The 13732-nt window shown below is 45.9% G+C and overlaps 1 protein-coding gene across 2 annotated transcripts in view; it reads left to right on the top strand.

Annotated features, from left to right (window-relative positions):
* The first annotated feature begins 3299 nt into the window (after positions 1–3299).
* The window catches only part of COLGALT2 (collagen beta(1-O)galactosyltransferase 2), an 86296-nt gene continuing 75863 nt past the window's right edge, over positions 3300–13732 (top strand). The window contains exon 1 of one of the 2 annotated variants that reach the window (XM_019739235.3): positions 3300–3435. Coding sequence is in view for 1 of the 2 variants with exons in the window: in XM_019739073.3 (XP_019594632.2) it covers positions 3642–3901 (260 nt within the window). In the remaining variant the exon portion in view is untranslated. Of the gene's footprint in view, positions 3902–13732 lie in introns of both variants that reach the window. The other variant, XM_019739073.3, reaches the window with a different exon arrangement.

The raw sequence follows: 13732 nt of genomic DNA, 5'->3' as shown, positions 1-13732 counted from the left end.
TCATAATAGATCAAAAGTAGAAACAACCCAAATGTCCATCGGTTGCTGAATGCATATATAGAATGTGGTAGGTCCATATAATAGAATATTATTCAATGATAAAAAGAAATAAAGTACAGATACATGCTACACCATGGGTAAACCTTGAAAACACTATGCTAAGGGATAAAAGACAGTCACAAATCACCACATATTGCGTAATTCCTTTTATGTGAAATGTCTACAACAGGCAAATCAATAGAGACAGAATAGGTAAGTGGTTTCCTAAGGCTAGGGTTGGGAGAGAATGCAGATTGACTGCTAATGAATATGGGATTTCTTTTTGGGGGCGACGAAAATGTTCCAGAATTAACTGTGGTGATGTCGCATAACTCTGTAAATATAATACAAGCTATTGAATTGCATACTTTAAGTAGGCAAATTGTACGGTATGTGAGAAAAATTCTAATAGAGGCAACACTATGCCTATTAGAGGCATATTTAGGAGGCATATTAGTCAGGGCTATCCAGAGAAACAGAACCGATAGGATGTGCACGTGTGCAAAGGTGTGTGTGGGGGTGAGAGATAGGGGTAGGGAGAGAGAGAGAAGAAGGAGAGACAGAAAGATCGATTTGTTTTAAGGAATTGGCTCATGCAAGTGTAGGGCTGGCAAATCCAAAATATGCAGGGCAGGCTGGAGACTCAGGGAAGAGTTAATGTTTCAGTCTTGAGTCTGAAGGCAGTTTGGAGGCAGAATTGTTTCCTTCTCCAGGAAATCTCAGCCTTGTCTCTTAAGGCCTTCAACTGATTGAACGAGGCCCACCACACTCTGAAAGATAATGTTTTACTCAAAGTCTACTGATTTAAATGTCAATTGCATCCAAAAAGTACCTCACAGCAACAGCTAGACTGATTTGATCTAAATTTTGGGTACCCAAGCCTGACTAAGTTGACACATAAATTTACCATCACAGAAGGTAAAGTTCTAAATAAAATTAAAACACTGATTAATACAAAATGCAGTCTTGTGCTTATCTCTGGGGAGTAGAGCAGAGTATTGTGTCAGGAAGGGACATACCAAGAGCCTCAAAGTTAATGGTCATGTTCTGTTTCTCAAGGTGAGTGCTGGGTATATGGACATTCATTTTATTAGTAGTAAACTATATATTCATATACATGTATATATATATATTCCATGTTTATTAAATATTTTATATTAAAAGTTTTCTGAGGTTTAGAGTACAAAGGGATAATAATTTGGCTATTTCTGTATACAAACAGCTGCATATATGCAGTCTTAAATAATACTTGGCTTTGTAAATATGAAAAGTCATTAAAAGCAAGTCAGGGTCCCCACAATAGCCCATCTCTTTCTCTAGATATTTGTCCAACATCTGCTATCATCATGGGTATTGAGTCTCACTAATGAGGAATGAGCACAAACCCATATTGAAAATATCCAAGTTGAAAATGCCATATTAAAGTTATCCCAAAATGTTAACAGTGGTTGTGGTGGAATAGTGGATTTAAGTGCTTTTGTTCTTTTTCCATTTCCAACACACTTTTATATCCTATAGTAAAACAGACTTCAACGAATCATTGAATTTGGAGGCTTTGGCATAAAAGGACTAATTATACTTTGTTTGTCATGTCCCTCCTTGCTTCCTTCTATCCCTCCCTCCATTCCTACCTCCTTCCTTCTCCCTTCCCTTCCCTGTGGCAAATGTCAAAGTTTCGTCTATACTCTGGCCTGTATTCAAGAACTACCTAATAGTATTTATAGAAAAATGTTTTTTTCAATTCCAAACAAATGCATACAAATTTAAAATATACTCCTGTATCTCATTTAAGACGACTAGATGGGTCCCTTAAACTGTATTCACTCATTCGTTCCAACAATTATTCCGTGTCTATTCTATGCCAAGGCACAGGTTCTGGAAATGCATGGATAACTGAGATGTACTGTATGAACAAATAATATAAAAAGTTGGTATGTGTTACGGTGTTATGACGGAAAAGGTGGATAAGGGAGTGGAGAGAGTTAGGAAATGTCTCCTTAAAGAACTGTCTTTGAACTGAGTATTGAAAATAAGCCAGAAAAGGACAGTGGGCAGAAGGGGATGGAGAGGTTGGAATTTCAGGTAGCTGGAACCACAGAAGCAAGAAGGGTTAGGGTTAGTGTTAGGGTTAGGGGTAAAGGAAACACAAAATTTAAAAAAAAAGCAATTAAGGATAGGAGAAGACTGACTTAGTTTTTGGCTTAAGGGAAAGATGCGGGGAGAGAGTGGAGATAAATGATGGCGAAAAGTCAATGACTAGGAGGGGAGAGGAGGGGATCAGAGACTCTGTCACCAATAGGCACCTGCGAGTCAGGAGTATGTGGGGAGAGATGTTCGAGACCGGGGTGTGGAGGAAGTTCAATAAAGAAGGTGAGTTCTTCTGAGGTCGAAAGGGGATCCAAGGAGAGTGGTGAAGGCTTCTAATAGTTGCAGAGAAGGAAGGACAACACTAGTAGAAAGACTACGGGGTAGGACCCAGGGCAAGCTAGGGTGGGAGGTCATGAACGTGCACTGGTGTCAATCCAGCGGGCACATCCGGTGAGCAAAGCCCACACAGTCCCACAAAGAAGAAACCCCCGATTTCATTGCTGGCTTCCCTGTGTTATCCTCAAGAACTAATATCCTTTAGCAGTGGAGCCTCGTAATTTTAGTTTACATGCTAAGTGTGTTCTTTCTCCTTCTCTTCTTCTTTATATCTCTTGTCCTCTAACAGGTGTGGATTTTCCCCTCTCTTTGTTAGCTTAGGTCATTAGAAAGAAGAAAACCATCCAAGCGAATCTCCTCTTTCACATGCCATCCCATCAGGAAGCTCAGGATCCAGGGTTGTCAGGCAGGATGGGGCTTCGGAACGTTGACCCACAAGGGACTTTCCTTTAATTTCAAGGGTTCCATCTCGCTGTAAAATTCGCCAAGTCTTCAAACTTGGTGTGAGCCAAGGTCTACTCAGTCAAGAATGAACTTCGGGAGAAATTAAGTGTATAACTAAATGCAAACATGCTGCCTTTGTGGAAGTCAAAAAATTGTTTATCATAATGAATAGTTGGGTGACTTTCCATTTTAGAACTCTACCCATTTAGTCAATAGGTGCATTATGAAAAACTGGATACATTGCATCACTGTGAAGGACTTTAGACTGCGGTTTGCAAAAGCAGAATAAATTTTCTTGGAGTGGTACCCTTATGTACACACACACACACACACACACACACACACACACACACACACACACGCCCATTGGCAGACAGGGCCACACCTCACAGCTCTGAGGGAAGCCACAGACCTCAGCTGTACAAGCTGAGCCTGGACTGGAGGAACTTTCCGCAGGACCCAGTACAAACAGCCCACAGACACGACTGTCTGCGAGCCTGAGCCCCGGGCGAGCGCTGGCGTTGGCAGGTACGCGGTGCGCCCCCGCTCCAGGGCCTGGGCGGTGCAGCGGCGGCGGGAGGGTCAGGGGCTGCGGAGGTCGGTGCCAGTGTGCGCGCGCCCCCGGCCGGGCAAGCCGCATCCCGGGTCCGCCCCTCGCAGCCCGCCTCGGGCGTCCTCGGGCAGCCCCGCTCGGCGCTCGCGGCGGGTCCTCCCGCCGGCCCCAAGCCCTGAACATGGCTGCGCGCCCCGCCGCCACCCTCGCCTGCTCACTGCTGCTCTTCTGGGCTCTGCTCCGCGGCGGCTGCCCGGCGCGCTTTACCGCCGAGCGGGACTCGGAGGACGACGAAGAGGAGGCGAGGGTTTTCCCCGAGTCACCCCTGCAGAGACCCACGGTGCTGGTGGCCGTCCTGGCCCGCAACGCCGCGCACACGCTGCCTCACTTCCTCGGCTGCCTGGAGCGGCTGGACTACCCCAAGAGCAGGATGGCCATCTGGTGAGCCGGCAGGGACCCCGGGCCGCGGCGGCGGGCGGAGACCTGGGTGGGGGCTTCACTCCGCCGCTGCGGGGCTAGGGAAGCGTGGTGCGCACACGCCCTCGCTGCCTGCGCGGGTCCTGCGCGGGTGGCGCGGTCCGGTTGCGGAAGGACGCGCTGGTTTGTGTACGCGTGGGGTGCTCACCGGGATAACCGGCCTCCCTGAGCTCCTGGTGGGCTGTGTGGATGTGGGCGGCCTCGTCGCTCTCCCGGACACGCGCCTGGGGAGGAGACCCCAAGAGTGCTAGCTTCTCCCCCTTTCAATTCGGGAGGTTCCCTCAATTCCCCACCTCATACTCCTCGCCCTGGGATGAGGGGATAAAGGTGCCGGTCGCCGCTTACTCCTCCAGACGCGGCATGAAACGCAACTGCAGCTCGCCAGTGGGGCTCTGGAATGACTGGGGTGGCCGGTGAAGAGTGTGCCGCCCTGGCTCCCCGGTGCCCGGCGCCTGCTCCCCACCCTGAAGCTGGGGGGAAATGGCTCCTGGTTCTCGGGGACGCGGGGGACGAAGAGGGGATCTGGATCCAGACTTTGAGGCGAGGGGGGACCTGCCGTGTCATCCCAAGCACGCCAGCACCGTGGGCCCTGTCCCCTCTGAGCGCTCCAGGCTGTCCCCGCCCGTGCACCCTCTGGGGACGCATTCCCGCCGTAGATAGAAACGGCCCAGGGCGGTCTTGGGTACTGCGTCCTGGGAACAGAGCCGCTCTCAAGAAGGCAAACAGCCAAATTTTGTTGCCCTTAGGGATAGAGCCCTGGGCCTGGTTCCTGGGTTTGCTGCGGGGAGGGCCAGGGCGTCAGTGGGGTTGGCTGCCCTCCCCAACTTGAGAAGTCCGTCCAGTCCCGCAGCTTTATAAACGCAGGTATCATTGGGCGAGAAGTTGGTGGCCAGGTGAGCCGCCCGGGGGTCTGTGGAGGAGGACGTGGACATGGGCTAGGGGAGATAGGCAGCCAGGTACATGCACAGAAGGACTTTCCCCAGGAAGACAGAGCCCAGGTCACTCCGGAGCAGTTTCTATCTCGTGTTGAGAAAGGGAGCTGTCCGCCCGACAAGACTTATTCTTAAAGCAACGTTTGGGCAGAAAAAGAAGGATGGATAAAGCAGTAGCTGGAGTTGGCAGCCTGACTGTACCTGGTGGGAGAGGTGCAGAGGTGAGAAAGCAAACATGAGATATAGTGCAGCACTGTGCTATACACTGCTTTACTATATGCGCTGCTATACGTGACCGCTGCCACGGAGAAGGGCACGCATGCGATGTGGAAAGTGGGAATGCTGGTGCAGCCAGGTTTTAAAGCAGAAGGAAGGATTTTTTTTTTTAACCACTTAAACACCAAAAGAACATTCCTCAAATGTCAGTTCTTAGATTTTTTTTTTTTTCCCAAAAGAGATGTTTTACCCTATGGTTTTCATCTGTAAGCATTGCTTAAAGAACATTACGATAGTTACTATAGGAGGTTAGTGAGGGGTGAAGCAGGTAGTAGGTACGGGGTTTGCTACCTACACAGGCATTAATGTCCAGACATTACCTCTTTTATCATACACTAAACTTGTAAAAGAGATACTATGATCCTTATTTTACAAACAAAAATACTGAGCTCAACAACTTGCTTCATGTTACAGAATTAATAAATGGTTAAAACTGGAATTTGAACCCATTTGTCCCTAAATACTGTCCTTAAACGGTAGTGGTGGGAACATGACATCAGTAAAACTTACATAAACCCAGAAGCTACAAATTAGGAGACTTGAGTTGTTTGTCACTAGCATGAAATGCAGCTTGGGGACAGTTGCTCGGGAGCCATAGACATCAGTTTCCTCATCAGTAACATGAGGGTATTGGAATAAATGTGAAATCTGATTTTCAAGAATTCTTTCTGGCTCTTGAATTCGTAGATTTTACGATGTGCCCAGAATCAACCAGCAATGACTGTATATACTAGGTGCCCTGGATGCTCCAGGTTCTATGGACACGGGTTCAGTTTAGGTGGGTAATATTCTAATTCTGCATAGACCTTTGGAACCTATGCACCCCTACCCTCATTTGTGGAACTGCACCTTGTTCTTTATGGCCAGTGTTGGAGAGGTAAGGACAAAATCCAAGGCTTGGGTAAGGCCTTGGGCAACCCGTGCATTAGCCAGTAAAATCCCTTCTTTGAGTTCTGGCTTACAAACCTTGCATCATTTATTAGGTAATACCCCAAACGGCAGTTTTTAAATAGTCCTTTACAGCTCTCAAAGTACTTTCATCAACTGTTTCATCTCATTTAATCCTCACTCACTACCATTCTGTAAAGAAATAAAGTTATCTCCATTTCATAGAAGACATTCTGTCTAAAGCAACTGACTTACTCCGGTTACATTTATTGGTTAATTTCACAAATGGTTGATGACAGGAGCTCACAGTTCTTCTAAGCACTTTACATTCATGTTCTGGTTTGATCTCCATCATAACCCTATCAGGTATAGACTGTATTTATACCCTTTTATAGCTGAGAAAACGGGCACAGAGAGGTTATACAAGCATATGTCCCTAATGACCTTCTTTGGCGAGAACCAGGCACGGTGCCAGGTTTGGGCCGAGAAAAGTTGAATAAGATGTGGCTGCTCACAGACAAATATGGCTTTTTTTTTTTCCCCCTGAGCAGTGTAAGGTGATCTGAATGGCACTTACAGGAATTGGGGGAGCGACAAAGGACTTCTAAATCAGATTGGGGCAGTTGTGTGGTCATGGAAAGCTTCTTGAGGAGGTGACACTTAGTTTGAACTCTGTTTTGAAGGACAAGTAGGAATCCACTAAAACCTGGGGAGAAAGAAGGGTTCTAGAAAAAGGAAACAGGAGGACAAAAATCATAAAATAAAATAAAGGACATTCACCAGAGTTTCCCGTCAGGGGAGACAAAGTGGGTGGCAGGTCTACTGACTACAAATCTCTGAATTCGTTGCACTGTACCACTGCAGCTGCTGACTTTGAGACTGGCCCTAGGGGAGTATTTGGCTGGGAAGGTATAACTCTCCAGGAGGAGGTGGTACCTCAGTTTAGGATGCTATAACTTTGATGGGCTTCTGCTAGTTGTTTACCTCTAGTCTGTCAGTCCCAAGCTCTACTCAACATTCTGAGATGCCAGGCTGGTTAGTATCCACTCAGCAAAGATGGTTGTGAGCTACCCAGAACCTTACAAAACAGAACCCTGCTGAACACAGAGCCTGGGTGCCAGCTTCCCCTTCATCTTTTCTCAGGAGCTCTGGGCAGACTCACTCTTCTCTCTCATTGGCTGACCTCTAAGCGTGGCTAGAGGAGCATCTGATAAGACTTCTTTCCTGTATGGGTAATTGAGAGGCTTGGCTCGTGGATCACATTCAGACTTCCCAGTGATAGGATTTTTTTTTGTTCTCACTTAAATTTCTGGACCAGGTCTGCACTGCACAGACAGGTGAAATGAGTATCAACAAATTGACCTGAAAACTGTTGCTTTCAGAAAATGAGTGCAGTAATCTCAGCATCAAGTTTATTCAGATTAGGTTGAATTAAGGAAAGCTTATCATTTTAGAGATGCTTTGTACCAGCAACAAGGAAAACTTGTCACATTTACCCATCTGATCTCAAAACCCCACCAAACTGTTTTCCTTCAACTATCACGCAGCTTTGTGATGTGGAACCAGGGAAGATATTCCTTGTGTTCCAAGTAAAGCCTGCACTGAGTTCATGGGACTCACTGCCGTGCCGAGACGAAGGAAACTGTGAAGCATTGTGACATGCGGCAGTGCACAGCCACAGGTTCTCTTTAATTCAGTGGAGCCACGAACAGTGGCCTTAGCAACAGAAGGAAGGCTGATGTCATCCCCCTTCCCAAACCTATGATTAAGGGGAGCGGGGCCAAGTACTATGATAGTGAAACATGGAGCAGGGCCCAAGGAAAAAACATGTGACTCAAAAGATACATTCAGTTTGCTTTTGGAGAACCTGTGGAAAGACGGTTGGGATACACAAGGTCTGTGTACTCACAAGGTAGTAACTGCCATCTCATTACAGAATGATTTGGGCATTTCATTTGGTCGAGTTTTAAAAAGTACTATACTATATTGGGGACCATTGTATGCCTTCCTAAATAAAGAGGTGAAAGTCTATTGATAAAAACATTAACAATGATAAGCCGCTACTTGTTCTGGGTACTGATTCCAGCCTTCTGTGCGCTACTCATCTGTGCCGTGTTTGGGGATTAGCTTGGATTTATCTCCACATTTTCAACCAGTAACATTTAGGTGAATGTTTAATTAGATATACAAATATATGTGTGTTTATAAAATGTTCCAATCGACCATTCAGGATAGCTTTCAGCAGCAGCAGTGAGAATGATGTCACCTTTTATCATTACAATCTTGACATTGAATGTGTATGTTATTCCTTTGGAGAGAAACTTCAGCTCATGGCTGAAAAAGCAGATGATACGTCAGTCTCCTTCTCTCCATTACTCTGTTTTCCTCCCCTTTCTCCCTTCTGTTCCTTATTTCCCGCCTGGTGGTTTAGTTCTGAGGAGGGAGTCTGCAAGCTTAGGGTCAGATGGACTAGGGTTCCAATCTCCTGTGTGATTGTGGATGCATCTGCCTCTGCATGCAGCTTCCTCGTCTGGAAATGATGAATGACAGCTACTTCAAAGATTTATTATAACAGCAAATGAGATAATGTATGAACAGTATCTTTTACGTAAATGCTACTAACTAGTTGCTATTTCCTATCCATATTTTCCTTTTGTCCCATCTCTTTTACCTCTATCTTCCCAAATGAAGATTTCAGTATATCTATATAATGTTTCAAAGGAACTCTTTTTTCTTCCTTCCAACAAAAAATGATCTGCATGATGAACACTAACATTTATGGAGGTGCTGTTCTAAACGCTTTGGTGTGGTAACTGACTTGCTCCTGACAGTATCCCTAGGTGAGACGTGCCGTTACACGCCTCACTTTACACAAAAGGAAACTAAGGCACAGAGAATTTAAGTAACTTCCCTGAGGTCACAAGGCCAGTGCATATTGGAGCCAGGATGTGACCCAGGCAGTTAATGTCACAGACGGAGTAGAGAGGGTTTGTTTAAGATTAAGAAAGGACCAATTAGTTCTAGTTTTTGCTTCTGTCAGTTGACCCAACTTAGGAAGGTAAGAGCGCCAGTGTTTCTTTCACACAAGAATGGCCCCTTCTGCTTGCATGACGTAACGGACTCAGAGGTTCCCTTCCGCTGTCTTGATAATTTTGTCACTTTCTAGTTACTGAACTCAAGTTACTGTGGACATAACCCTCATCACTGTTCTGCTTTCTATGTTGGTCGATTTCATAGGAACAGAACAAGATTCAAGGTGGGTTGTATACACACATGCAGGTGACCTGCTGTGCTCACAGCACCTAGCAACAGAAAGAAGCATTATCAAGTATTGTTAGTGGCAAATGAATAAAGCAGCATCATTCATCCACATGGTGGCTGCAACACTTGGGGTTCATACTGGCAAAACTAAAAACATCAGGTTCTGTTCAACCTTTTTCATTAGCGGTCTTAGATGTGGTTGACCCCCAAACTGAACTTTCTTCCAAATGATTGGAGAAAACGATCTATCCTTCCCCCACTCTCCAATTTCAAAACACGATTGGCCCTCAGCGTTATATATTTCCTTTGGGTAAAAACTGAAGCGACGAATACGTGTCACCGAGCCCACCGCTCTAGTTATGACAGATTGTCTGCAGGGTTAGAGAGAATGCCCCAAAATTGCCCTGGTTCTATTTTATTAATTCACGTCCATGGATGGGAAAGTAAAGCACAGTTCAAGGATTTCACCTTCATATATTATATAGTGAATAAGTGTCTGGATGAGATAACAGATTTCTAGATTTTAAATCCTATGTGTGTGGCTGTTTTAGTGTTGATTGTGTTCTAACAACTGTCACCCATGGTGGAAAGGAGCATGCCAGTTATTCTAAGCAGGGTTTGGTTTTACAGATTTATCTTCAGCTCCTGTCTCCAGGTGAGTCCACCACCGAGTTTCTTGGTGACTCCAGGTCTCCAAGCGTCTCATGGCCCGCTCCCTCCGCTGTCTCTGGTGGTCGTAGGAATGAACAGTGAAGGCTTTGTGACCAGGAAGGCTGCTGGTTACGCCGCAGTTCTTTTTCCAACACTTAAACGTACACATGGGTCATATCATTGTGTGGCTCTGTCTTCAAGTCTATGGCACAGTACAGCAGGGCATTCTAAGGCTCATATAGGGGCCATACTAGGACTCTCATAAGGCTTGTTTCTGCACATTTCTTCCAATAACATACAGTACAATTAAAGTCGGAAGGAAAGTGAGTCGCCTACAGTATGGTTGTTAGGCCTCTTCTATTCTCCAGTTGCCATATTATGAAGTGCTTTCACTGTGTGTGTTTAAATCATCGTTACTATTCATCAGGAATTACAAAGCGTGTACGGTGTATGTCCTGACGTTTTTATTCTCAGTGGAGTGACTTGCTCATTGAATTGCACTTAGGTTGTTTAGCACATCAAAAATGGCTGATCTGAAAATATTTTAAATCTCTTAGGGTCCATGTGGAGTTATTTAATAGCGATTTAAGTAATTAAAAAACTTGCTTCCCTGACTTTATCTTTTTAAAATTGAAACAATAACACACACCCACAGTAGAAATTCAAGCAGCATGCATGGGAGTATGGTCAAAAGTAAGCCTCCCTTCTGCCCCGTACCACCTGCCAGAGGCAACCAGTGTTAACACTTTCTTGTGCATTCTTCTAGAAACTTTCTATGAATATACCTGCAGCTAATGCTCACCAAGATATGAGCGTTTTATTCAGCCGGCTCTGCAGAAGGGGGATGTTTTGAAAGCACCCTCTCTATCCCAGGTTCTAACAACGCTGCCAGCCCACTGACACTCGTGCCCCGCTTCACACGACACCTGTGTCCAGGTAGTGACTCTGAGCCCCTCCCTGATCACACTCATCCTGTTCTCTTGTGCCTATGTCTCTGGCCCCCAGAAAATCTGGTCCTAAGCTCATTAAAAAAAATAAATAAATAATGAAGTGTCCTATGCCTCCAAAAAGTTCACTTATTATAAATACGTAACTGGATAACTTTTCACTAACTGAGCAAGCCCGGATAAGCAGCCCTGCCTCTCCAGGCCTGCACTTGTACACAGCCATGACTGTTACGGCTGAGTAGCTGCTGTCCCCTGCACTTTCTCCAGACAGTTGTGTCCCCATCAGCCCACTCTCTGTGCACAATCCGACTCAGAGGCTGGCCTGGCCCCTGGTGGCGTTTCGGTTGGGTGGTGACCCTTACACCCTCATCAGGCCTCTCTGGAGCCCTGAGGGCCCCGAGACGAGAGTAGTAACTGCTTTCCAGAACCAGCAGGCTTGGCAAGCTGCCAGCAAGAGAACTAGAGGTTAAGGAATCAGGATCCTATTACGTTTCCCTCACCTCTCCATTCTGCTGGTAGGAAAGTTGTATGCTAATGTTCATAAAAGTAAAAAAAAAAATACAAAAGGATCTCATTATAGGTAATAATTGAAAAGCCGTGCAAGATAAAAATAAAAAATGTGGCTGTAATTAATCCCTGGGACTTGCTGCCATTCAGATTGTGGCTGTGGCATCGGCCAAGTCTCTTGCATGAATTAAACCTTAAGAGTTGACGGGAGGGCATGTATTTTCCTCTTTGGGAGCAGCATACGAAAATCATATCAGACTTAGACTTCCAATCTAGCTTCGTGACACCTGCCAGGGCTGAACGTAAGACTTGGTAACACGTTTCATTTAATTGAGGTCATTATTATTGTCATTGTTTGGCAAATTCAGTAGGCCTGAGGCCTGTCGCTGACTTGATGGTTTAGCTGATGACATTTTTGTTCCTCTGCAAATACGATGCAAACTACCCCCTCTAGTGTTTTCTGATTAATGTGTCAAGACCCTTAGAAGATGTGCATTTCAGAAACATAAATGATCACATCCGTAATGATCGTGGGCTCTGTGCTCCTGAGAATGGGACCAGGCCACGGCTGCTGAAGCACTCCCATGAGTACCTGGTTTCATTGATAAATTGGCTGTGTTGTAAGAATTCTTTACCTTCTAGGTTGAATCACTTCAAAGTCTATTGAGGCACGAGAGAGTAGGTTCCTTAAATGGATCTTTCTCCATTTTGTCTGTTGCCGTGGTCTGAATGTGTCCCCCCACCAAATTCATATATTGGCATCCTAACCCCCAAAGATGATGATGGTATTAGGAGGTGGGGGCGTTGGGAGGGTTCCACCTACATGAGTGGGATTGGTGCCTTTCAAAAGAGGCTCGAGAGAGATGCCCTCACCGCTTCCTCCCTGTAAGGAGGACACAGCAAGAAGTCTGCAACCCAGAAGATGGTTTTCACCAGACCCTGACCATTCAGGCGCCCTGATCTTGGACTTCCAGCTTCCAGAACTGTGGGAAGCAAATGTCTATTGTTTATAAGCCACCCAGTCTGTGGCATTTGTTCCAGTTGTTGGAACAGATTAAGGCAGTTGTCAAGCCCATGAAAAGCATGAAGGTAGCCCAAAGTGCCCACATTTTAGACAACAGGGAAGTAGAACGCTTTCTTTCCAGCCCCTTTTTCCGTCTGAGAATGATTATATATGTTTTAGAGGTGCGGAGGGTATGGGGTTATAGCAAGCGTCCTATTCTCACAGCACAAGAGATGAGCCTGAGAAAGGGGAATGTCTGGAGGCACGTTGATTGGCATCCTTCTGAAACGTCATGTTAAGGGAGAAATGGCTGTTTTTCAGGGTCTTGGGAAAGGTAGAATTTTCTGGAGACTAGCGGTTGAACGTAAATTCCTGGGCTATCTGTGAGAAATGTGGTTGTGGACAACTGGGATTGTGGCATTTCCAACACGGGGTTTCTTGCTGGACTGCTGGGCTGCTTTTCAGTTTCTTGGTTTCCAGCCAGCCCCAGAATCTGTCCAAGCTCCACACACCGCAGTGATTATGGCTTAGACCCGCCAAGATAGTGGAAAGTTGCTGCCAAGTGGAATCAGGGCTTTTCATGTCATTGCTGCACCATTGAACAGTAATGGTGTATGCAGCTCCCATGTTGCCATTTTCCTTCTGCTGGAAGCTGGTTGGGGGAGGGGAAGAGCATTCAGACAGCCGGACTGTGTCTCCCATTTCAGAAGGATTTTATTGAAACAGCCAGCATCCTAAAATATTTTAGAAAATTATATGTCTCCTCTCTGCCTTTCCTCAGTCTTGTTAGCCTTTGTGATTTACTGGGCACATTGATTTCCCCCCTAGAAAATTCACTTTGGTGTGATAAACTACAAATTTCTGAATCAATGGACTAAAACATGGTCTGTACATCCTTTTATTTATTTGGCCATCTCAGATTGGCTATGTGCATAAATCCAGGCAATCATGTTGAAATTAGTAGTTCAGGTGGCCTAAAAGTGACTCCCGTCCATTCGTCGAGTTCATTGGCCTTAAGTGGACATGACCCTCGTCACTGTTCTGCACACCTCTTGGTTTAAGGCTGCTGGACTTTGACGAGTGGTTCCTAAATCCTGGTTCAGGAGCCTCACAACACCTAGGACATATATTACTTGCTTAGATTTCTGCGCCTCGTTTCAGCCACGTTCAGTCAGATGGCCCATGGGAGGGGCCTGGGAATCTGGTCTTAAAACACGTACACAGGTAATTTGGATTCCCCTCTGGGTTTGGGAACTGCAAGAGATGGGCTCCCAGAAGGCACCGTGAGGAACAGGGGACCCTCCTGGGAGGACTGAAGGCTATGCGTGCC

This window comes from Rhinolophus sinicus, chromosome 11 (assembly GCF_057876585.1).
Source record: "Rhinolophus sinicus isolate RSI-liver-muscle chromosome 11, RSI-T2T, whole genome shotgun sequence".
In the NCBI taxonomy this organism is placed as follows: Eukaryota; Metazoa; Chordata; class Mammalia; order Chiroptera; family Rhinolophidae; genus Rhinolophus; species Rhinolophus sinicus.
Note: the sequence above shows the minus strand (reverse complement) of the source record. Positions and strands in the feature narration are given on the sequence as shown.